The sequence below is a fragment of the Dicentrarchus labrax genome, unplaced genomic scaffold (assembly GCF_905237075.1).
Source record: "Dicentrarchus labrax unplaced genomic scaffold, dlabrax2021, whole genome shotgun sequence".
NCBI lineage: Eukaryota > Metazoa > Chordata > Actinopteri > Moronidae > Dicentrarchus > Dicentrarchus labrax.
The window spans coordinates 9,319,756-9,345,154 of NW_026136721.1; the positions used below are offsets into that span (position 1 = coordinate 9,319,756).

Below are 25,399 nucleotides of genomic sequence, written 5' to 3' on the forward strand. Positions count from 1 at the left end.
TCAGTGAATGATAGGAAGCAAAAACCAAACTCTTCATAGAATTTCCTTTATTGATGGATGAGAATAAAAGTTCACTTGCATTTTCATTACATTACAGGCTTCATAAATCTAACTGAGATTATAACTAGTGTGTAAATATGTGCACATAATTTAAATAAATTAAAAGAAACGAGACAGAATGTTAACATGTTAAAGGCCCGTTTTATGCCCAGTAGCAAAATGATCTCTGAATTTAAAAGAAAAATGCCTCAAGTCGTAACATTTACAAGGAGAGAAATGAAGAACCTAATGCACTTTTCAGGAAATTCTAGATATGGAGATGAATATGTACCACAAAAGCAAGGCACCAATATACTGTATGTACTGCACATTTTGTAGACTTCATATCAGAGCTGAGGTCTTTTTTTTTTTCTTTTTTACTTCCGATGCAATCAGTTCGAACCATAAATAGTGATTTGTCTTAATGACTTGTCACATGGCATTCATTCTCAGTTATAGATAGGTTTGGATATGACAACCTTTTCATGCAAAATATATTTAAATATCTGAAGGAAAGTAAGATCCACTTCTTGAAAACAAACTGACCCCAAGACTCCGTCACGTATATTCTGGTCTTTCAAGTGGCTCTTTAGCATTCATTGAGGTACTGCTAGCTAAGGGTGATTATTCACCACTGAGGCTTTGGATGCTTTATGAGTAGTATTTATTTATCCTACAACTTAGAGAGAGCCACTTAACCTTGCCTGATGCACCTGATTCTGTACCATGTACAGGAGTACATTCTGCAGCGAGTCCACTTCAAAGAAGAAAAACTAATCCCACATTACACTGTATGGAAAAAAAGCAAACACTGACCTTAATTCAAATAAGATATCTTCCTTTCATGTAGAAACAGGGTGGCAAAAGCCAAATGCAATACAAAGTTAGATTTCTGAACAAGTCTTTCAGTGTATCTGTTTCCGAACCAAAACAAAGTGCTTCGCTAAGACACACATATTCTGACAAAATATCAAACTGTTTTTCTAACCAAGAAATGACATTCAAGATGTGTTTCAATCCATGGCTGTCATGGAGGTGCATAATTGATCTGAAAATAAGCAATAACCGCTCCTTGTTCCTCTCCTTATCTGTACATGTGCCTAAACAGGTGTGTATAGTCGTGTATGTGCTTTGAACTTGGTGCAACTCGTACTACAGCTGACAGCTGGCAGAAGAGACATCAATAAGTGTTCATATATTAGTTACAGGAACACTGACTTTTATCTTCTCTGTCTGGCTTTTCCCACTGCACTCCTCAGTAAGAGATTATGGTTACAGTTGTCAAAGAGTTCCAAGATAACACAAGCTGAAAAGGAGCAGTCCTCTAATTTTACATGATTCAGCCTATTCACTACAAATCACTTGGACATTACATGCTGTGGCTCAGAAATTCTGACGTATTTTGTCTCAAGTTGCTGGCAGTATGATATGAAAACTTGCTGACTTCAAACTTGCTTGTTTCAAGTAATTTCTGATACAGTTATTGTAGGAGGTAATGCAATGCAGACTTCTTCAAACTATCTGCACTTAGACTGCATAACCGCACAATGATCATGTAACAACAACAAAAATGAACTGATATTCACTGTGAAGGAGTATATAACTCAAGCATGTTTCAGGAGTCCACTAATTGATTCACTGTATGGAAATTATTGCAATGCAATGGATGCCTGAAACTAGAAAGAATTCATTACAAAAAGCCCAAAACTGTATTTCCCTCAATCAGAAATAATAAAAATGTTAAATATGTAAGACCTGTAGTTCAGGGGCTAAATCTTGCATATACACTGTCATGGTCCTTGTGTGTGGTATATTTGAAAAGATTGTGGGAAACCAAAGTCATCGGTCGAGGTTAGTAATTCATTATTATAATAATTTAAAGGATATAAACTTAAGGAGGTTATTTGGTTCTCTAAAATGGACACAATAGTATGGAAATAAAACAGAAGAAGAACAGAGCATGAACAGTTTGGCAATGGTGAGGTAACATTCACTTCAGCATGGAAGCCTGTCACATGACTGGAGAGACAGGAAACAGATGTGTGGGCGCGTGAAATGTCCCGACAAGGAACTTTCACTTTGTGTTGATTCTGGCGGCCCCTGTGGACAGAAACAGTAGTGTTTCTACTGCCTCATTTCATTGATTTCAAGGGGAATCTGACCCAGGGGGAGGTATTAAGAATAACTACATAGAAATAGCCAATCTTCTAGCTGATGGTTTGTTTATACAGGCATCTGTTCAGTTGAGACTGTTACATAACCAGTTAAAACTCTAGAAGTATTAAGCCCCATTTTTTCCATTACCTACAACAGTTGAGTGGTATTCTCAAAAGGATTTTTCATAAATGTTAGGTGTCCATGCCTTCCTACTTTGTCAAGTGTAAACGGTATCTTACTAATCTCAGTACCTTTGACTGAAAACATGCAGTGCTCATGCTCTGTCTCAAAGTCACATATCAACCAGCCGGCTTTCAGGACCATGTTTAGTTGGCTTTGTTTCATAGCAAAGTCTCAGGTTTTAGGGGTCTGTTCCCATTATACAAGCCTTAATCTTTTGCTAATCATACTTTAAAACAAAGACTCATGCAATGATATGCTGTATGTGATCAGCCTGTATGAAAATACTGTGTTTCTTATCAAATGGATCAACATGAAAATAAACAAAAAAGACCCCTTGTTATATTCCCACCCTCCCACTCCCCTCCAAAAAGGATAAAAACCGTCTCTGTGAGGTGAGATTTGTGTGCCTTCTGAACATGTAGGCAAGTTTATTTTAGCCGTACGTGTGGCATGTTCAGCAATTCGGTGCTGCCAGCAGAGGGCGAGGATGCCTGACCGTGGGCCAGGCTACGGTTAGAGCCCTGGGACCCTGCCCTTGCTCTGCTCCCTGTACTCAGGAGCTCCGAGGAGTAGGTGTGGCACTCAGCAGTCCCCATTGACAGGAAGCCAAGTCCTTGCGTCTCTATCTCCCTGTCGCTGATAAAGAGGTCTTCCTCACCCCATCCACCTCCACCACTCCTTCCCATACCACCTCCTCCCCCAGGGTCTTGACTACAGCTGTGGAAGCCAATGGGGGAGTCACTGCTTGTACTGGGGCTTGGAGATGAGAGGCTGTGGCTGTGGTGGGCGTCCTGGACAGGTCCCGGTGCTGCCTGCATCAGGTCCTGCACTGACATGGACTTGCCCAAGCCTCGGTCCATCTGGTTGGGGCCAGAGCAGCAGCCCAGCGCTGGTGGCACCAAGGGCTGCAGCTCCAGGCTCATATGTCTCCTCCAGGAGCCCTCCTCCTTTGTGTTTAGCCTGCCATTGCTGTTGGTGCTGCCCTGTAGCTGCTGTCCCAGTCTGCCCAGTCCCAACCCAAGACCAAGGTCCTCCCCAACACTGCTGTCCTCCATCTGCATCCCTAAACTCCCACAAAAGTCCTCCATGTCGGGGGACGCTTCTGTGGAGGTCGCTCGTGGCAAGTTGCTCGGGCCCCCACTTCGGCTGGGAGGAGGTGGCGGTGGAAGCCTCGCCAGGAGAGGAAACCCACCATCTCTGACTCCTCTGCCCCCGCCACTGCTGACACTATTCGGGGTGAGGATGGGTGGAGAGCTCCCCACAGCCTCATCAGTGCCACTTTCAGGTGTGGTGGCCTGAGCTTGGGTCTGATGACGGTGGGGATTATGAGGATGATGATGGTGGTGGTGGTGGTGATGATGGTGATGAGGCAGCGGCGACGGGCTGAAAGAGGAGGATGCGAGTCCGGAGGGTGGTGTGGAAGAGGAGGCATTGAGATTGAGGTTGAGCTCGTTGGGTGGCGCCAGGATGAGGTGGAGTCCTCCCTGGGAGAGGTGGGAGTTGGTGGAGGAGTGTGTGACGCAACCGCCAGGGGGAGGAGCTCCGCTGCTGACCTGGGTGGAGCAGGACAGGTCCTTGCTGAAGACAGAGGAGTGGTAGTCTGAGGTCTGCTCCAGCTCGAACAGGGGCAGAGAGGAGAGCGTGAGTGCTGAAGACGAGCCTTTGCGCAAAACCTGACGATAAATGTCGAGCAGGGAGTCGAGCTTTGACTCAATCGACTGGACCTGTAAGGACAGAAAGGGAGGACGGAGTGAGGAGCGTAATTACAAAACAAGACAAGAAAAATAGTGGGGGAGGAAGATATTTTATAACCACTGTGCAGAAGTTTTGTATGCGGTTATTACATCTATATGAAATCTAAATTATTCTGGCAGCATAAGGGGTGGGGAGACACAATATCTAAAAGTTCCACAAATGGTTACGTAATAAATGAAAAGTGGGTGTGAATGTTGGATTGTTGGTTGCCTTACAGAAATTGTCAGACACAATAAACAATATGGGTAAATAATATATTTGCTTTTTTTGTGATGTGAGAACTCAGGTCTGTGTCTGTGTGTCCTCCAAAGGGGAAATTCATGTCCACATCACTGTACCTGCAGGCAACACCATACACTCAACAAAGAAACACGCTATCCACAATTAACAAATCTGAGATGGCCCCGTTGTTTAGTTCTGGGAGATTGGGTGTGGGGAGTCTTGGCCGCTGTGTTGGTGATGCGTGTGAATTTTGTCCGGTTGGTGACAGTTAGCATGTTGTAGAAACAGGAGGAGCAGTATATGAGGAGGGGCTGGATGATACTTTGATACAGTAGTAGGAGAAGATGGGGGGAAACATAAAGTCCTTTGAGTTTACTGATGGCAGATAGTCTTTGCTGGCTCCTTTTGAAGATGTCAGTGGTGTGTTGGTTGAAACTAAGTTTATTGTCCAGTGTTACTCCAAGGCATTTATAGGTATGCAGCTGTAGGCGGTAGGCGATTAGCCTAGCTTAGCATAAAGACTGGAAGCAGGGGGAAACAGTTAGCCTAGCTCTAACTTAAGTTAAAAAAAACCCTACAAACACAACAAAAGCTTACTAATTAACATACTGTACGTTATTAGGAATGAACGATAATTATCGGCCATAATGGAACATTTGTATTATTATTAATTATCGGGATAATTAAATTATAGACTATAAATGATTGGTCCATAATAAGGTGTTGTTAGGCATATTTTGGACACAGCCAGGCTAATTGTTTCCCCCTGCTTCCACTCTTTATGCTAAGCTAGGCTAAGCATATCCTCATCTAACTCTTGGAAGCCAGTAATAAAAAAAAAACTCCCCTGCTTGACCCTTTTAATTCCAGTCAAATTACATTTCCTGCTTATAACATAAGGGATATATTGGTTTTTAGCATGGTGATATATTACTAAACTATACATTGCGTAGGCCTCTAGTGTAATTTTATGGCTTATTTATCTCTATTATCAGTTCCTCCAGGATTTCGCAGGCTTTTTTTACGATTGTTGTGGCCTAAAATGCCTGACTTTAGAGCTTTTCTAAAACATTGCCATGTATGTTGTAATGGGTTTTTTTTTGCAAAGAAATTAAAGGAGAAAGTGAAAAGTACAATATATAAAAGTTGCGGAAAAGTTGCGATGATTGGACAAAATTGCTCTCTTAGAAAAGGAAATAACTATGACAGATTGTTCAATATACTATTAGAGATAAAACAAGAAGCAGAACACAGACCTGCCGCTCCACCTTACAGACGCGACCCAGCATGCTCATGTCCTCTAAAATATCTCCATCAGACAGCAACTTCTCTCGTATCTTCTTATCCAGAGGGATCTGGCCTTTACCGAGGATCTGGTCCACTCTGGAACACACACACACACACACACACACCCACACACACACACACACACACACACACACACACACACACACAATCACATGCAAACACATTAATGATTGGGAGAAATACAGTGACTAAGTAGAAATCCAGGAGGCAGCCCACAGAAAGGAAGGAAACTGCAACAGAATAATAGATTACCATAAGCACATTTTCTCCAACAAATACAGGCAAATGAGAGGTTGAAGAATCTGGTTAATAAAGTCTTGGTAAATGAACAGGGTTAAATTCAACAGAGGGCAGGGTTAAGCCAAGGCAACGTCATGCGATTATTGTCATGCACACACATTTTGGAGAAATAAATGATTAAAGCTTTGACACGATCCTCCAACACAAAACCACACTCGCTTCTAAAAGTGTCTTTCCTTGCATGTGTGTTTTTATACTTCTTGTTTTTATACTCCAGTATGTTTGGCTTGCTACTCAATGTGCTCATACCAGACAAATACAACATCACAGAAAGTGTTTTAACTAATTAACTAATTTGAAATTTTGTGATTAGCTAACACTAACCAGGTTTCCATTTAAATGTAGCGCAAATTTTAATTGAATTTCCAGAAAATCAGCAAAAGAAAATACAAGTGACTGTGTTTCCATTCACTATGGTTATGCAAATATTAGCTGTTGGGTACAGTGCAGTACAGTACAGTACAAACATGGATGGAAATATGGTATTTATGTTTGTTTCATGTATTTTTCCTTCATAATTAACATTTCTTATTAGTGTGTTTGTTACATGTATTCATTTGAGGAAAATAAGTCTTCTCATCGCTCTTTATCAATTAATCCATCAGAGAGATCAAAACAAATGTTGATATAGCTGAGTGCCGACGTTTGTTCCTGACCTTAAAAATAGCAGAACTCTTAACTCATGGTCCACTTGATATCTTTTTCCATCCTTTCATCTGCATCTCACAGTCTTACTAAGTAGATGGAGCTTGTGCAGTTGTCATGGAGAAGCTACGGGTTACAATCTATCCCAGTATTTGACCACACTCTAACATCACTTCAGTCCTGTGATGTCATCACCATGACAACTGAGCAAGCAATCTGTTAATGAGGACCTTGAGATGTGGTTGAAAACCAAAAGATAATTGGTTGACATTACTTATTTATTTATTTAATTTTTTTCCAAATCTGATCGGCACTCCGAGTATAAGATACAGGATGTAGTGCATGCAGCAGTCTGAGTCAACAGCAGGGGTCAGTATTACAGCAGCAACGGCAGGTACACTGCTGTTAGAGAATTTATTTTGTGTGGACGGGTGTGTGTTACGGAGGGTGTTTCTATGTGTTAGTATCAGGTTGTGAATTCACACAAACATCCCAGAATTCACCAGAACTTTATATCAGATAAAAACAGAGTGAATGCCAAAACCAAAGTCAATATATTGTTTTGTTAGTAATTTGTGATTGACTTCATATCCAGGCATTCTGACCCCTGGGTGGAGTTCTTTCTGCCCTGGCTGTAATAGAGAGGCAGGGAGGGGGAGGAAAAGGTCTTGGCTCGGCTGCTCAGGGTCTGTGGGCCTACTATCATGTCCAACCTGTGAGGGAAGCAAAGGCAACACACACACACACACACACACACACACACACACACACACACACGGGTACACATGCGCATACACATACATACAAAAATCACAAAATGCAAAGAACAAACACATACACAAACATCCGCGTAACATAAGAATAAACCCATGCATGTACAAGGTATGAGTGCAGGTGCACGCATACATGCAATCGAGATACAGATGAATCAGCTACAGTGGTCAAACAGCTCTGGTTAGACTAGTGGAATGAATCCTGTCAGCTGCTGCTGTCGTGCAGTCTGTCGTCATGCCTACCTGGTCTGCAGGCTCTTGATGCGACACAGCATGTCCAAGTGACCGGCAGAGTACTGTTCAATCACATCCTTGACATCATAAGGACGCAACGTCTCCTTAAACTTCTTCTTGGCTACATGGAACTTCATTATCCTGCACAGAGAGCAGCAGAGAGAGGTTCATAAATAAGGGGAGCTCTTATACAGTCAGTCCACACAACCCCGCAGTGACTCCTGAAGCTGAGATATTTCACAGACTGATGTAGCAAACAAAAGAAAAACACACCAAACCAAACAAATCTTTATTTCTCTTCTTTTTAAAAGTGCTCAAAATGTTTAACTGCATGCCAACTACCTGTTCCTTCACACTAATGCAAACACCTCAGAACACCTGAGCAATCATTTCATTGGAACTTAAAAAACGTCCAGTGAGGTTGGGGCTGCTTATTTTAGCTGTGTGAGTGTAAAACACTCACACAGAAAAAGCAGCTCTCTGAATATGTGCACCTGTGGAGCCTTGAGGCTAAATTCAAGGGAATCTGGCAGAATGCGTGAGTATCTGAGTGGAGAGGAGAAGGGGTCAGCAAGGACAGAAAACTGTGCCTGACAGTAACACTGAAGTTAGAGGTCCAGTGTGTAACATTTTTAGGAGGATTATTAGCAGAAATGTAATGTAATATTTATAGGTATGTTTACATTAGTGTTTGATCATCTGAAAATAAGACAATTTGTGTTTTCATTTCCTTAGAATGAGCAGGTTTTTTTTATCTACAGAGTCCTCTTCTTTTTATCTTTGGATATCCATGTTGATCGCTGTTTCTACAGTAGCCCAGAATGGACAAACAAACACTGCTTCTAGATAGGTCCTTTCATGTTATTTGCAAGTTTTGCAGCCACTGTAGTTTCTCCTACACTCTTGGAAGGCAAGAGGTAATCAGTCTTTTGCACTCTGCAATTTCACTGCTAGATGCCACTAAATCCTACAAAATGCAACAGCAACATATCGTTATCATTGCTTTTAATAGAAGAAATAAACCGCAAGGCTTGATAGCACCTGAGATAAGTGCAGCGGTGGAATTATTGTACGTTTTAAACTACATTTCTCTGTCTTGTTGCTTTGCAGAGATAGAGTTTTCATACAAAATGTTAAAAATAAATTGTAAAATATGAAGAACTGCTGAAGCTTTAACTTCCCAACAGCATTTAAAGTACTTAAAATGAGCTTCATCCCATCCAACTAACAGTAAAATGTTGCTTACATGTTAATCAGTAATAATAATCAAATAATATGATAACATAACACCAACAGGGGCCACTCTGTTCCATAATGACAGCTTTAGTTTTTGATACTTTAAATATTTTATTTTATTGACATACAGACTATTAATGTGGAACTTTTACATGTAGGGAGTATTTTTCCATCGTGGCGTTGCTACTTTTACTAACAAATTTTCCTTTGTAAGTGAGAAAATATATTTGGGTGAACTGACCCTTTAACCCAGAATATCTTTATATGAACTTTATATGAAGTTTTACACCTTATGCTCCAACATACATATGATTCACACAATTCAGCCCTGTTAACCTTCATTAAGAAATCTATGATGACTTGTTTGATCCCTGATTAATATTATATATATGTTTGTCACTCATGAATTGGCACCAAAATGGTGTTGTTTTTGCAGTTCATAGAAGAACAGCAAAATGTTGAAACATAACTTGAGTTGTTCAGTTCTGCCATAGAGAAATTTGTTGTAAAGTTTTGTTTACAACAAATGTTGGTTGAGTCATATTAATTATAAATGAGAGTCAAACTTAATCTTTAATTTACAATATAAACCTTGCAGCCATATACAATCTTACATCTAATCTTTTGTTAAGATTTGTTCTTAAAACAAATTGAACAGCTCAACTATAGTTTAAATGTATTTAAAGCTGCAGTAGGTAATTTTGATGAAAATAACTAAAGAATCCACCAGGCCTGAACGAAAACGACCAATCAGAGCCAAGAAAGATAGTTGATTGTTTCTTTTAGGACACATCATCTCTAAGACCCAACCCGTCCTTGTGATAGGATCACTTTACATAGCTTTGCAGTGCTAATACTCGCCCTAACCATGTTTCCTGTCTCTCAACAATCACATGAAGCAAAGATGATCTATAAATATCTGAAAAAGAAAAAATCTTGCAGTCACTTTAATCCCCTGAGCATGTTCAATCAGGAGAGCTGTTAGAAGGCAGGGGGTTGCAATCAAGCTTTGTTTGCATGCCACCTTGACAGAAGAGAAAAACAGTATTAGTTGGGTTGAAGGAGGTAGTCTCATTTCCTGTGCCTCACCTGACAGCTCTAATGACAGACTTGACTGAGGGCAGCAAGTCCTCCACCGAAATCTCGCAGTGACAGCCCTTGTCATCAAAGCCATCCTCCGCTGCCATGTTGGAGTCTGCTGCTTGACAGAGAGGATACAGAAAAGGAGAAAGGGCTATTTAGACTGTTCAGTGATAGACATCACCAACTATATATATATATATATATATATATATATATATACATTTCTTGCACGCACATTATTAATATTAGACCGCTACTGTATATTCATAGCTCTATCCTCTAATCTGTACTGCTGTACATATTTTCATCCATGCCACTTCCTCTCGCTGTGACCTGTGCAATGTTCCTTATCAGTCACATCTGTACATAAAAAGCTATATATACTGTACATATAACTCTAATGTGTATTTTTTTATCTATTGTGTTCTATCTGGAGCTGCTGTAGTGAGTACATTTCCCCAGTGTGGGATCTATAAAGTCTATCTTATCTTATCTTAACAATATTTTACATGAATACAAAAACACACACACACACACACTCTGACAATGCATTCACATGTGTTGCATTAGTCTCTCTTTCAGTTTACATTCAGTCAGTGATCAGATTTGTCCCGCCCACCTCCAAAAAGCATCTGATTTTATAATCAGTCCTCCCTGCATGGCTGGAGAACATTTGTATTCTCCCAATCCCTGTTTCACTTGCAAATTACAACCTAAGCAAAATTTTGCAACTAATTATTGCCAAACAATGTGATGTTTTGTGATGTGAAACTTGCAGCAAAAGCAAAAGCTGTACTGTTAGATTTTGTTTTGCTTAGTTGGGGTGGTGGAACAACCTGAAAAATACACAGAATGCTTGAGTTGGAATGAAAATAGACCTTTTCTATGTGGATGGGCTGCTTTTTTAAACAAATACCTTTATTAAAAAACAAGTTAAATATTCAATACTGATATTTCTGCGATAAGACAATTTCAGCCAATAATATATACAGGCCGGGCTCTGATTGGCATATTGTCATTTTTGGAAAATGTGCTACCGAATTGGAGCTGGAGCAACATTAGCTTTCATTTAGAGTCGGTTTACATCCATCTGATGAATGAGGCCAAAAAAAACAAAAAAATGAGCTCAAAGATGCTAAAATGCTCTGTAGGACTGCACTACATGTGATATCTTTTTCATTACACATACACATACACATACACACTGTAGTTGTGTAGCAGATACGTCTACACCCTCAACATCTAGTGGCATTAACTGGGTTATTCATAATTTTTAAAGTAAAAAAAGAAAGCCAAGTTTTGGGTTTAAATGGATCTTTATCAAAGATTACTGAATGGTGCCTGCAGACACACGGCATCAAATGAACTGAACTGAGAAAGAAAGACAAAGACATTATTCTGATGGATAGAGAGAGAAAGAGTGTGTTGACTGTCGTCTGGAGCAGCAGATTAGCAGTAAAGAACAGGTCTCTGGTGTGAATGCAGATATATAGCTAACAATGCAATGCAGCTCTGTTTATGGGATTTCTGAGTTACAGCACCCTGAGGAGCTGAAGACAGGGTTACAGTACAAGAGCTGGGCTGCTTCTTCTGTTGTATTAAGCATCGCTTTATAGATCATATAGGATCTGCATATGCTGAATGTATGTGTTTGATACACTGAGTCTTTAATAAGATAGAGAGTGACCAGGATAAAAAAAAAAACATAGATTCTAAAATAACTTCTTATTTCAGTTCAAATTAAGTCATAATGAAAGGGAAACGTTCCCCATCCTCTTCAGCTAGCCAACATGTCAGTGGCAGTAAATGATCTGACGGAGCATGGCTAACCCGCAAACCAGTTTGGTTTTGGCTAGCTTGGTTATTGATTCCTCTCCACCAGCAGGGCTCAGCCAGCTGGCTGGCTCTGACACCCCATATGGCTGCTGGAGCTCACCACCCCCACCGTCCATCAATCCATCAGTCCACCCACAAACACCAACTGGACCTTACCCAGGAGGGCTTGCCAGGCCGGCACTGCTAGGCCAAAGGAAGGAAGTGCAAAAGACCATTAGCATTCCTCCACTCAGCTGTCTGAATTTGTGGGCAAAACCAGTTGTGGTGGCTTGGTTGGTCGCCCTATACACCTCGATTAAATACATGTAGTGAAACTGGGGGATTCAGTCTTATCTAGAGGATGAGTTCAAAATGATTATTCACTTTTTTTTGCCGAGAGTTCGTTAAATACGAAGTTACAGCTAGAAAACAGTTAGCTCAGGACTGGAATCATGGGAAAACAGCAAGCCCGGCTCTGCCTGAAGGTAAAAAATACCACCGCCGTAGCTCACTATTTCATTGCCTGGCAGACTCACCGTGGAAATAGTCCAGCACACAACCCCCCCATAAAACCATGTTTAGATTTGACACTTTTTTTTAAAGATGTAAGGTGTTAATTAATGAGCTTTAGAGGTGTTGATAGGAGGATTTTTTTTTACTTTAGTCAGAGACTAAGCTACTGTAGCTGTTTCTGGTCTTTATGCTAAGCTAAGCTAACCACATCCTGGTTACTGTAGCATATATCACAGACAGGCATGTGTGTGGTATTGACCTCTAAGTGTCATGGTTTTGGGGTTTATTTATTTTTGGTTTTATGTTGAAAGAGTCCTTCCTCGAAAGTCTTGTGTAACTTCTTGTCTTTGTCTTTTTCCATCAATAGTGTATTTAGTTTACGTGTTCCCTAGTCTTAGTGCCAGTTCATCTTTACCCATATGTGACTGCTTCTCTGGTATTGACCTCTGCCGGCCTCACCATCCCATAAGCTTTGTCCCTGTCTTATAATCAGGAAAAGATGAAATTATTGAACCTCTGCACTGCTCTGCCTCTACGTAGTCTGCATTTTGGTTCAATCTCCTTAATAGTTTGATAAGTGTGACACTAAGTCTAGGCAAGAAGGTGAACAAATGCTGAACTGTTCCTGTTTCATTACTATTTCACTGGAATAAAAAACAATTTTTGGTGTAGTTCAGTGGAAGTACTGTGCCAATCACTGTAGATGGAGAGACTGACAATAAATTCTACCTTGAACTGCTAATGAATCCAAAGCAAAGGCAAACATTGTCAGGGAGTGGAATAATGGGACAGAGTCACTCACCGTCAGTGGTGGAGCGCGACTGGCTCTTAAGGCGGAGTGAAGGTCTGAAGCGCGTGCGGTCGTTGAAGCTCCAGCTCTTCTGTACCTTGGCAGGGCTGGTACCCTCTGTCCCGGCCTCGGCCACCGGAGACCGCCGATCGTTCATTGACGACGTCTGCCTGTTCTTGATGCTCTGACCTCGGGGGCTCGCCAGCCTCACCCGCTCCTTGAAGCTCAATTTCTGACTGTGGAGTGAAATGGGAGATGAACAGAGGTGCAGAGGGGAGTTGGAGTGAGGAGAGGAACAAGAAGGGAGTGATGTTGTGAAGAGGTGGAATGACAGACAGATACGATATAAATTACCCAAGACTTTTGGCAAAATGCTATTCCTTTACATGGTCTTATGTGGCAGTCATCATTCAGAACTTTATCCACTAATATAAAGATGGAGTACTAGCAGGGCAAGATGGAGAAAGACTAGCATGCATTGCAGCATTAAAGCAAGTGCGTTACATTAAATGCAAACTCGGGTTAGGTATGATGCCTCGACTGCGTGTGCACGTTTGTTCCTTGATGTGTTGACGTTTTCATGTTTTTGCCCCCTTCAGTACATCAGCTGTCATTCTATGTGCAGGATTAGTTAGCATGTTGCTAAAATGGGCACACTGTTATATTAAATTAAATGTCATTATACTTAACATGATTTGTGCTGATAGCATGATATGTTACGTACCATGACATGATTTCCATGGGTCATGAAAGGGTGAAGGTATGGAAGGACAAAGATTACTTGTGCAAAGTGAAGAAATGGAATGTTGAGAAAGTAAGGGAGTGGTTGATTTGTGCTTATGCAGCTATGTATAATGACTGCATGCAGGGACAGTGCACAAGCGTCAGGCGTGGCTCATTTAAAAGTGGTATCATATATTGGATTAAACATGTGTTGTGTTACATCAAATAATGAGGCTTGTATCTATATTTTTCTCATTGTCAGTTAATCTAATGAAAAGACCAAAACCAAAAATCAATACTTTGTGACCTCTCAACCCTCTCTGTGGCACCAGCTTTTTGGTTCCTGCTGAAGAAGTTAATCTTCAAAAAATAGGCCACAAATATATGATTTTATTTTTTAAAAGGGCTCAGTAATTTCCTGAAAATGAAGGGTACACTAGGTTTTAAGAAAATTACTGTGGGCTAGGCATAAATAGTGCATTTGTAAGAGACTATTTTCGGTGGTGGATTAATACACATTTGAGGCACTAGTGAGGACTTTAGGAATTGAGAGTAAATATACTACAGTAGTAGTTCCTGTTAATAAAGGAACACCCAGTGCAACAGCGGCTCATTGATCTGTTTTCGGACAACAGAGCTCTATGGCTACATGGGAATACTTAGTAGGATCTATACATTGCATGGTTTTTGTCTTTTCATTGGATTTGTTGACGAGAAAATATATAAAATATCACCAGACTTATGTAGTGTTGTGGAGGCACATGATGTGTGTTTGAGTGACAGCAACATGTCATCACAAGCTTAAGGGATAGAGTTTAAGTTTGTATCTGATATATTGGGAGTGGAGTGTGATATGTAGTTCAGATACAACACCTGGAGCTGCTTGAAGAAAAGAGAAATTAATGATGTACAACAGAAAATCTAAAATCATCTCTCTATGGTCAGGAAAAAAGTTTACAAATGTTAATTATCTTACAGGATCTACTACTGAGAATGAAACCTGGAATAAATATTCTGAGAGCAAATGTAGTTCAAACCAAAATCACAACAGGCAGAAGTAGCGCATTGCTCAGGCAAAGATCAAACAAAGGCAGATAGTGTATCACTGTTAAAGCGACTGATGTCTCCCTGCAATATTTAATTGCTCTGCACTCTCTGTGGCTGCACAGCCTCCTACAGATACCCATGCACCAAGAATTAGTCAGCATTCCCAAAAAAAAAACGTCATGTAACAGGGGAGCAGAAACGCTGTGTACCTATGTTTCCGAGTGGAACGCCTCCTCAGTAGCTTCTGTTTATTACTATGAATTTTACTAAAGAAATCAAGGGGAGATAGACACACGTTGTGTTACATGATGCAGAAACAGAGGAGAGAACATATTTGTGATTTAGGTTTTTTGAGGGGAAACAAAAAGCTTCCTTATTTTTCTTTTTACCCATATTACTTTGTGCTTCTTGCTACTAATTTCTTGTTTTATGTTGCATTACGTTGACCTGAAAGCCTGACCTGTAAATGCAGTGATCCTTCGTAAGACTGCATGTATGAAGGCTATGAAGTATAACGTAATATAGCAGGGTGTCTATTGGCACTTCAATTTGTCGACCACTGACATTTGGAAGCAGCAGAACAGAGGCAATTGAGCTTAGTAGAGGAAAATGAACATCTACAGCACCATTTGAAAAAGGCTGCAATTTGGTGACTCATGTACTTCATGTCGATATCGCTCATTTGACTATGTGAATTCAGCTGGGCCGTGGCAACAAGTGCCTGAGTCACCAGTGTGAGGCCAGTAACCTTTGGACAGATGCTTGTGGGTTCACTAAGGGTGTTAAGATGCAGACCTTTTTTTTTTGTCGTATAGCTGTGTTTTGTCATTACACTTCTGTGATGCATTGCTTTGAAGAATAAATCCAGCTAATAAATAACGTAAGGCAGGTCCACTGTGGCTTTCAGCCTCCTCTCCAGCTCTGCAGTGGAGATGTAAATCGGGAGTCGGGGGTTTGCAAAGAAGAAAAAAACCCCATAGGTGGAGGCTGGAGCTCTCCTCCCTTGTTCTTAAGACACGGTTAAGACTGTGTGGGATGAATTCTGTTGCCAGTGTGCAGGCGAGACTGACTCTCTAAAATTTCAATCTACTTAATTTGGTTATTTATTTTATTGACTTTTCACATTCTTTGGCTTCCACTGAAATGGATTATAGTTAAAATATGACACCAGGCTCAAAGGAAAAACTGCCTTCAGGTTGCTGTGGTGCTTTGCAGACAAAAACGTTTACTCAGTGTTTCATAACTGCAAACACAACATATTACGTCACTCAGCCCTCACTGCCCTGCATGCTGTCCTCCCATAATGACTCTAAAAATGCATAAGCTGAAAGACTAACATCAGGAGCACTGATATTAGGAAAATTGGCAACAGCTGATACAAAAAATTTAATTTCTAATAAGAGTATAATAGATATTTGAGGCAGGAGGGTGGTTAAAAACTAGACTGTGTATGTGTGGGTATGTGAATGATTGTATTTAAGTGCCTCAGCATGTGCATGTATGCATGTTTTGTGGAGGAGAACAAGAAAGATAAAAAAAGAATAGACAGACGATAGCACCAAACAGAAAGGTAAAACAGTGTTTTAAGCTGGACTCGCCATTAGCAGGTCCACATTTCCTTACTCACAGCCTTGAACACCTCCAGTAAGAGCAGTAAGAGCAAAAATACGTAGGTTTGATACCCAGCCCTACCCTTAAATTGTGGAACTACAACATAATGGAAGACAGTGAATGTTCAGTGAAACAGCCGTCACAAACCTTGTGGTCGACTCTCCCTGCTCCTTCCTAGAGACGACAGATGAGGAAAGGAAGAAAAAAGATACAGTATATTAGAAAGCATCTTTTTATTTCAGTTCAACACTGCGCTTAAAGGACGATACATGTGCTTGTGCATGTTTTAGCCCATTTACTACAAACCACAAATACTTTGCATTACAGCTACATTATTGTTATGAGGTAATGAAATCTATTTTAAATCAATCTATACTTTAACTGTTCAAGTATAATCAAAGATGGACAAAATGCAGACTTTATGTTCATGACGATGGATTGCACAACTCAAGCTTGTTTCAAGAGTCTGCCTGCTTCCAATTGCAGGAGTTGTAATTGATTATAATACTATACAGAAATTGATGGAAATCAATGGACGCCTGGACCTTTAGGAATTAAAATCAAACAAACAGCATAGTTTGTATTGAAAAATAGTGGGCAAAGATTTGTGTTATACATGATTTGTAGTTAAGGCTAAAACCTGCACATACACCGGTATGGTCCTCTAAATCAGCATGATAGGAATATTTTTGCATTATAGGCTTTGTCAGCAACTGCTGCACAAGGGTAGCAACACATCCATCAATAATAAGCATTCCAGGAGAAATTTAACAAATAGCAGGCTCACTACAAACATGCAGGTCAATGCAAACTAAGGAAGCACTTGCAACAACAGAATAAATGACTGAGCAGCCCAGCCTCATCAAATGGCGAAATTAATAAACATTATACTTTCAAATTGTGCGAAGTACATACATCGAAGTTCAATTTTGCAAGCAGGAGATACACCAAGTCTTCCCATTGACTTCTGTATAATAATAACTAACAATAACTAATATAAAAAGTGTCGAAGTCCATGTATGGAGGAGGTTGGGCTGGATGGATGTGTCACACAAATACAAGACTTTGACCCAGGAGACAGTGATTCGTGTCCCGTGTGAAACTACAAGTAAAGGTTGACCTATTTTAATGTACATACATAAGTTGACTTACATACCATATAGAACTTCCGGCATGATCTTTTCCTAAACCCAACTAAGTCGTTTTGGGGACTAAACCTAACCACACATGGTACCATGATGACAAAGTTCATCTTCTTCATTTCCTGTACATCCAAAATCCACAGAAGGTAAAGGGAAGGACTGGCATATAACCTGCACGCAAATTTGGACTTTTGAAAGTCTAAAGTTATTTTTTTACACAAATTGAAGAGACCAGGTTGGACTGAGTAACTGAATATCTGTTCACTTAATTAAGTGTCTTCAGAGTGTGTTTTTTGTAAATTAAGTTTATTATAACTGTATAATTGTACACTTTATGCCTTGCATTAAGTGCATTATACATTTTCCCAATATTCCCAGGCTCCATAGATGGATTTCAGATTGACATTATTGTGACATGCAAGCGCATGCAGGTGTTTGATTGGGAAATCAACATCAAAAGTGGTTTTTTAAACTGTACAAATGGATGGAAAATGTTCCATATCCCAAGAATGAACATCCTAGTTAGCTGAGAGTGTAGACTTAGCTAGCATCTAGCATCTAGCAATCTGGTCAGAGCCATTGATATTAATGAGGTGATAGTGTTAAACAGAGGCTGGTAACACATCACACATCTAATGTATGGTATATTTAGATGGAAAAAGTTAATACACCCAGACATTACTCATATAATATTACCTTCTGTGCTCTTAACGTGTGCGTTAGGCAAACAGTGGGAATTTCATATATGCTAACGTAGCGTAATCTGTTTTAATGCTAACATTATATGTATGAGGACGGCCTTTCTACTGTTAACCTGCGCTGTCCGTTGATGGGTTGGAACACACACAGTTAATTTCTCACTAGCTGGAAGAGCTAACTTAGTGTTGTCTAGGTTAGTGAGATTATTGCTGCTGTTTCTCACTGGGATTTCATGTGTCATTTCTTGGAAGTCGCTGTATTGGAATAGCTATAAGCTGCTATTGCAAGGAGTTTTCTAACCCCTGCTGCGTGTACATAGCCTACTTGAAGTGGGAAATGTCTATAATGATCTATACTGAAACCTATTGTATGATGGATAACAAAGCCCACCAATTTAAGGAGTTTTAAGTGGATTTAAGTGCTACAAATTCAAAAAAGCTTGATTGGCTCATTGAGGCCACAATTGCTGCCATAAATAGATATGCCAGTGAGGATGAAAGCAGGGTGAAATTTCTGCCTCAGTCCCTGAAAGTGATATCAATCCCTGGACCACTGAGCATTCAACACTGTCTTAGGTGAAACACAGAGAGCCTGCCTCAGTGTGAATGCAGTGCAGGGATAAAATGTCCATTTATATAATAGCAGCAAAAATGAAGGGTTGTTTAAAGATGTCTTAGAAGTCAGCAATTTTTGTTAATTCAAGCAAGCTGAGATTAAGTGAGCCTGGAAATCAGTCTTTTTGATGGCTGTGAACCAATTTCTCACAAGAAATGATAGAATCAGTGCATTTGTATTTTCAATAAAGAGAGAAAAGCTGATATATTTAAACAATAAGACAGAAAGTATAAAAGAAGATTTCAAAAAAGATCACATAACTTAAAATGTACATAACTGAAGTACAGGAAAAGATGGCTAGAGTGGCACAGACACCAAATACAGACACCAGCTGCCATAGTTGTACCTACTTTGTAGGGCTGCAGGTATGCAACGCCTTCAAGTGAGGCTTCCAGGTAGCAATGGAAACCGAGTTCTCATCAGCCGCATAACTACGCCAAACACACTGCATGCAGAATATACAAAACCAGGAAGAAGAAAAAAGTACCAAGAAGAGGCCCCCCCAAAAAAAAATTTAAATAAATAAATACAACAAAAACAAGGCAGAGGAAGGAGGAGGAAGAAGAGAGTAGAAAAGAAAACAAATAAAAAGCTGATTAGTGAAACCAAAAAACAGGTGTGTCACACGTCTGGCTGGGCGGAGGTCAGGCATGGATACATGCCTGTGGGAAGGCAGGAGGCTCTCATAGTGCCGCCACGTGGCGTCCAGGTAGGGCCTGATGCTGTCGGTGGAGTAATAACGCCACGCAGCCTGGTACAACATGGGGACGAACAGGATGAAGAGGAGGAGGACACAAGAGGGGGTGGAGGTCAGGAAGGGGAGGGATGGGATTATAAAGTGAGAGAAAGATTCAGGGAAGCCAGAGAGGAAGAAAATTGAGAGGCATGTGGGAGGAAAGTAGGTGAGAGATCAGAGGAAGAGAGGGAAGCGTATGGAGAAATATGTGAGGAGGACAACGTGAGGTCAGGAGCACTCATATTCAGCATGAAATAAAAAGGCGTGTGTGAAGATCAGGCTGGAGAAGAAGGAAATGTGTGAAGCAGACAAGAGGGGGATGGCAAGAATGGCTTTGCCAAACTGGTGTTTCTGGGCTTAAACACAATACAACACAATCTAGAAGGGGCAAAAAAACCTTTCCAGAGATTAGAGAGATTACTGCAGAGTGAGGATGAGGGGTACAGGGCTAGGCAGAGTAAAGGTACATGCTATTGATTGGGCAGTTTTAGGGTTTTGTTGAATCCACGGAGGAAAAAGAGAAACTGGAGAATGATGAAATCATTTAGGGCTGTTAAACATGTTATATTATGCAGACATTCAGTTCACTAATACGCTTTGGTGTGTAGTTTCGAATAACAGGACAAAATCATAATAATTATGTTTTTATTCAATGTTCCATGTGTCATGTGTGTCAGAGAACCAGAAAAAGAGCAGGCTGGATGCTTTACCTGGATGAGGTATGCGGCCGGGTTTCTCCTTTTCTCAAAGTGCTTCTGTCTGTGCTGCTCCTGGACCTTTAGGGCAAAGCCTGAGCCCAGAATACCCTGGTATGAAATTAATAGGAATAAATACTGGATGCATGTATAGGAAAGTACAGTATATCATCATTCTTGTGAAAGTGCTGATCAAAACATTGCACAACACAGCCACCAAAGATTAAAAAAAATATGCACAAGTGGCCTTTAAATAAAGTAAGAATTCTACAAATTCAGTTGAGTCACTTCAAGTCTTATTAAAAGCCCTTCTGTGGAAAGTGGAAGAAAAAGTAAATGTACATCTTCTAGAATTTCAATCAATGAAATGAAAGTAAATAGTCCCCTCAGGTAAACCTCATAGGCCTGCATTTAAATAATAGAAAAAACATATCAAATCAAATGACTTGCTGTGTAAGTAACAAGTAAGGCGTGGTAAAGTGATATGTCAGAATAACCCTAGAAAATCTGCCTACTCTCTGACATTTAAAGGACAAAGGAACACAGACTTACTGCTGGCAAGGCAAAGAACGAGATGCCCAGGAGGGCAAACCCTGCAGACAGCATGCGTCCTGTCCACGTCTTTGGTGTCTTGTCCCCATAGCCAATGGTTGTCAGGGTGATCTGTGAAACCAAATTACTTGTCATCTGGTCCTAAAGGATGCTCATTATTTAGGCTCTGGCAATTTATACAGACGAGAGAATTTTTTGTCTAGAATAAAATCAACATCAACCTCAGCACATAAATATCACAAAACAATTTCTCTGATTAAAAGTTCCCATAGACATACTTCAAAATCTCAACATCAAGAAACGACCCACATGGCTCCATCAGAGTGAATCATTTTTGAGGTGTGTATGTGTGATTTGGATTAATTAGTTGTTGTTCTTTAACAAAAAGAAAAGAAAAAAACATTAAGATTCACATGTATCACACTTGGCTGAAAATCCATCTGCTGGTTACACAGCATGTATCTAAGTGGGCTGCACTTAACATGGCAGTTTTCTTTTTGAATAACACAGATGATTAAGGACTGCTCTAAATTAACCGAATATTTTCAGTATCTGCCTTTATTTTCCTTTGACTAGTTTGAGTTAAATGTATTTTTTTCTTTTGCATAATGCTTGAGTTGAAATGATGCCTTCAGGCAGTGTAATCACATCTGAGTGATTAGACCTGTGTGGAGCTTTTACAGGAGTAGGTCTATGTGGCCTTGGTTCACTTTTGGAAATGCTTATTTTGCCTCGGTAAAAAAACCCCACAGTGTGTGTGTTTTTGTTGTTCTATATGTATGAGTATATACATAAGTCTATAATGATAATCTGTGAAGACACAATAAGAGGCCATTTTGACAATATTACATCCCTGACTGACTAAAATTACTTGATGAAAGAAGGAGCCAGTGGATGGTGTTTTAATAAAAGAATAAACAGAGTTAATTGTGATAATGATTCATAGTGGTGGTACTTAGCACATCTGAATGTGACCACTGAATAGAGCCATTCACATGTGTTCAGCAAAAGCATGAAAAGGAGCCTTTAATGCAGTGTATTCACTATTTAATGACAGGAGTAAATAGACCTAGCTGTGAACTGGAATCACTGCTTGAATTACTCTGCTTGCATTCAGTCTGTCAGTCTGTTTTATCTGTCTACCTATAAATACATGCATCTATCTATCTCTCTGTTTTGGCAGAGTAATCTCTTTGGATCGTCTTTCATTCAGGCTCTGATTCCCTTGCATGACAAAGGTGGCTGCAGCCATTTGGTACTATTATGATTTCTTGAGCCAGTATGAAAATGGTGGTTAATGGAGCGGTGCAGGGCTGATGCTTATGGAGGAGCTGTCAATGCTCGGAGGCAATGACAAACTGAACAGCATAAAATATTATCCGATTTCCAGCGTGAAAGAGTCCACGAAATCCTACACATAGTTACAGATATTGGAGGTGAACTGGTAGGAATTAAAACATCTGTTAAAGTCATAATCCTGGCAGGGAGAGCAACAGATATTCCTCCAAACTCACCGTGCCCCACCACAAAGCATCAGCGTAGGTAGCAAACTCCTTGTTGAACTTGTTCTCCACAAGGTAGACGAGGAATGAAGAGAAGATGAGAACCAAGAAGCCGATGTACCAGGCGGTTACCAGCTCCTGCAGGCAGAGGTCAAACCGACTTTCAGAGTGTAATCATTGGAAAAGAAGCACAACCACTTTAGCATAATGAACACTCACTGCTGATCAACCTTAATCTGCTTTTATATGAACTTTAGGGACAAAACTGTCTATGTAATAGAATGATCCGGTGATACAAGGGAAACTGATGACCCTCTATTGAATCTAAGTACACTTAAATCACTGGTAATTATTTTCTAACACGCAGCTGTCCCTTGTGCTTTTACAGTAGGGTGAGAGTGTTTCATAGACCTTAATACATACTTAATTAATTCTAGCTTCAGCCGGACAAATAGTCAATTCTGATGTAGATGAATATTGTACCTATTCTACCATCTACCTAGTGAATCATGTTTAAAGTAATAACACGCCAAAATGTAATACATTTTCACTTCAACACTGCATTTTATAATAAACAGCATGAATGCAATATGAAATACATTACCCCATGTTTTGATGAAAATGTAATAATATGGTGCATTATGTAATAACCACCCAAAGTGGATGTCTTCATCTGTACACGTTATTTTCAACAATTAAACTAAATTCAACTTCCCAAATATTAAATTAGACTCCTATGACCTGTGGTGCCCCCCTTAGCATTATAGTTGACTCTGGCAGCTGGCCTCCTTAACAAGGCCTGGATTACCCACTGTCATTGACTCTTATACCCACCCTGTATATACAGTATGCATTACATTAATGCACCCACGCTCTTCTGCTCAGCTTTCTCTTTCTCTTCTTATCTTTATCTATTTATTTTTTGAAAGTACTTTATTTTTCTGTGTGATTTCTGTGTGATTTCTGTGTGATTTAAATTTGAATAATTGTATATTTGTATATTTGTATTTGTATATGTATATATTTTTATGCACCAACTGCACCAGGTCACATTCCTCGTAGGCATAAAAACCTACTTGGCAATAAACAAATTCTGATTCTGATTCTGATTCTGATTCTGATTCTGATCAGCTTGCTCTATCTCTCTTACACATACAAACTCAGGGACTTCATGTCAAATGCCAACTGCTGCTCCCCAAAAAGACAATCAAAACTGCTTTATAAAACGCTCAAAAAAAGATTATAAAAAGTGCTAGCTCACAAATTATGTAAAAGCTACCATAATATGTAATAAAAGAGTAATAAGAAATGTATCACATTTTGAGTTCCGGCTGTTTATTACAAAATGCGGCAGATTGTTAAAAAATGTTGGTGTTATTACATAATGAAGTGAAGTGTATTACATTTTGTCGAGTTATTACATAATGTGTTGTCACAGACCACATAACGTTAAAAACATTAATTATTAGTGCGAACCAGATCCAGAACAGAGTTCTATCCTGGGTCCAGGACATTTAGTTATGTTTGGGTTTGGTTTTTTTCAAATGTGATTCATTAAAAAAATGTCTCTCTTTCTCACTCTGATTGTGTCATGTGTGTCATGTGTTGCAGGTAGATAACACAATCCCCAGTGTTGCATTAGCCTGGCCAGCTAATGTGCCGTAATGGATGAAAAAAAAATTTAAAATATATCTTCGGGCCTCAGGCTCTCTAGTTTTATTAGTTCACTATGTTTATTTGTCAGAGACGATGCACAAAAACAATGATCTCATACAAAGAGAAAAGATGCTTTGTATCAGATTTAGCTAGTGTGCATTGACAGGTAGACAAGTCAGGTTCAGGTACAGCACCAGTTGAGTTCAACTGGACCTTTACAAACATGGAGCAGGCTGGGTTTCGGTACTCAGTTCTGTTGTTTTGCTATCAGTACCACTTACCACTATAGCTAATGAACCATTAGCTTCCACTGCAAGATGAAAACAGTAAGAAATAGTCCCATTGCAAACTGTAGACAGTATTCTTGTAGCACCACAGGTGATATTCTGCTCATCAACATTATATTGAAAAGGGCTGGGCTATCTGCATGGCAACATATCACCAGAGCTGAAAAAGTATGTATTTGTAATTTGGGTGAACCAACTGTTTAAGCCGATTCAGCTTTGTGTGATGACATTTAATTTTACTTCAGGCTGCATAATTGTTCTTTTGTGGTAATTTTTCACCCAAAACGCACTAGAAACAATTGTCCTGGCCAGAGACGTTCATTAATCATCTACAGTGGCCCCAAAACCCTTTCAGAAGAACCCTTATGAAACCCATCCTCGCTTCATACAGTACACAGACCTTTAACATTCATTTAAAATGTGATGTGGATTATTCAGCTTGAATGTGCAGCTTGGTTACAAGTAAAGAAGAGCTATGTCAGGGGCGCCCAGTTAGCTCAGTGGGTAGTGCTGGCGACCCATGTACTAAGGCTGAGTCCTTGCTGCAGCGACCCAGGGTTCGAATCCAACCTGTGGCCCTTTCCTGTCTGTCTTCAGCTGTCTCTATCATGAAGGCAATAAAAAATAAATACAAAATACTTTAAAAAAAAAAAAGAAGAGCTACGTCAGCAACAATGACCTGTCCTGGCCTCTGCATCAATGGGGGTCATGCTGTGAAAAGAAGTGTGGGTTGGTCAAGGTGGAGCACAGAGAGATGAGAGTGAGCTGAGGTAGGAAAAAGGCAAGAAAAGCCTGAAAAGAGTAAGTCAGAGAGTAAAAGCTGGACTATTTCAACACCAACACAGTCTTCAAGTTCTAGAACCATATCATTTGTTTCATTACGTGAATTGTTTTGTATTGTACATTTGGTAATTAAAATGTAATCTAATTCAACACTACATGAATTCTTTCAGTCAGTGAATCTGAATCTGATCAGATGTGTAACTATTACTCACAGTAGTTCATCCTACCACACACTGGTCCTGGAGTACATGGACCAATTTGTTTGCTTTTACCACCAGCGCTGCTGGCTTACTGGTAC

General features: G+C 40.0%; 1 protein-coding gene across 6 annotated transcripts in view; it reads right to left on the reverse strand.

Moving 5' to 3' along the window:
* Positions 1–30: 30 nt before the first annotated feature.
* kcnq5b (potassium voltage-gated channel, KQT-like subfamily, member 5b) overlaps positions 31–25,399 on the reverse strand; it is a 116,531-nt gene continuing 91,162 nt past the window's right edge. The window contains exons 5-15 of one of the 6 annotated variants that reach the window (XM_051386098.1): positions 22,388–22,513; positions 20,874–20,984; positions 20,337–20,432; positions 19,553–19,641; positions 16,582–16,608; positions 15,033–15,089; positions 13,066–13,289; positions 9,942–10,047; positions 7,626–7,757; positions 5,613–5,739; positions 31–4,103 (exon numbers count right to left, since the gene is read on the reverse strand). In XM_051386098.1, coding sequence (XP_051242058.1) covers positions 2,808–4,103; positions 5,613–5,739; positions 7,626–7,757; positions 9,942–10,047; positions 13,066–13,289; positions 15,033–15,089; positions 16,582–16,608; positions 19,553–19,641; positions 20,337–20,432; positions 20,874–20,984; positions 22,388–22,513 — 2,391 coding nt within the window. In that variant the 3' untranslated portion in view covers positions 31–2,807. Of the gene's footprint in view, positions 4,104–5,612; positions 5,740–7,625; positions 7,758–9,941; positions 10,051–13,065; positions 13,290–15,032; positions 15,090–16,581; positions 16,609–19,240; positions 19,336–19,552; positions 19,642–20,336; positions 20,433–20,873; positions 20,985–22,387; positions 22,514–25,399 lie in introns of all 6 variants that reach the window. The other 5 variants (XM_051386094.1, XM_051386095.1, XM_051386093.1 and 2 more) reach the window with 5 other exon arrangements.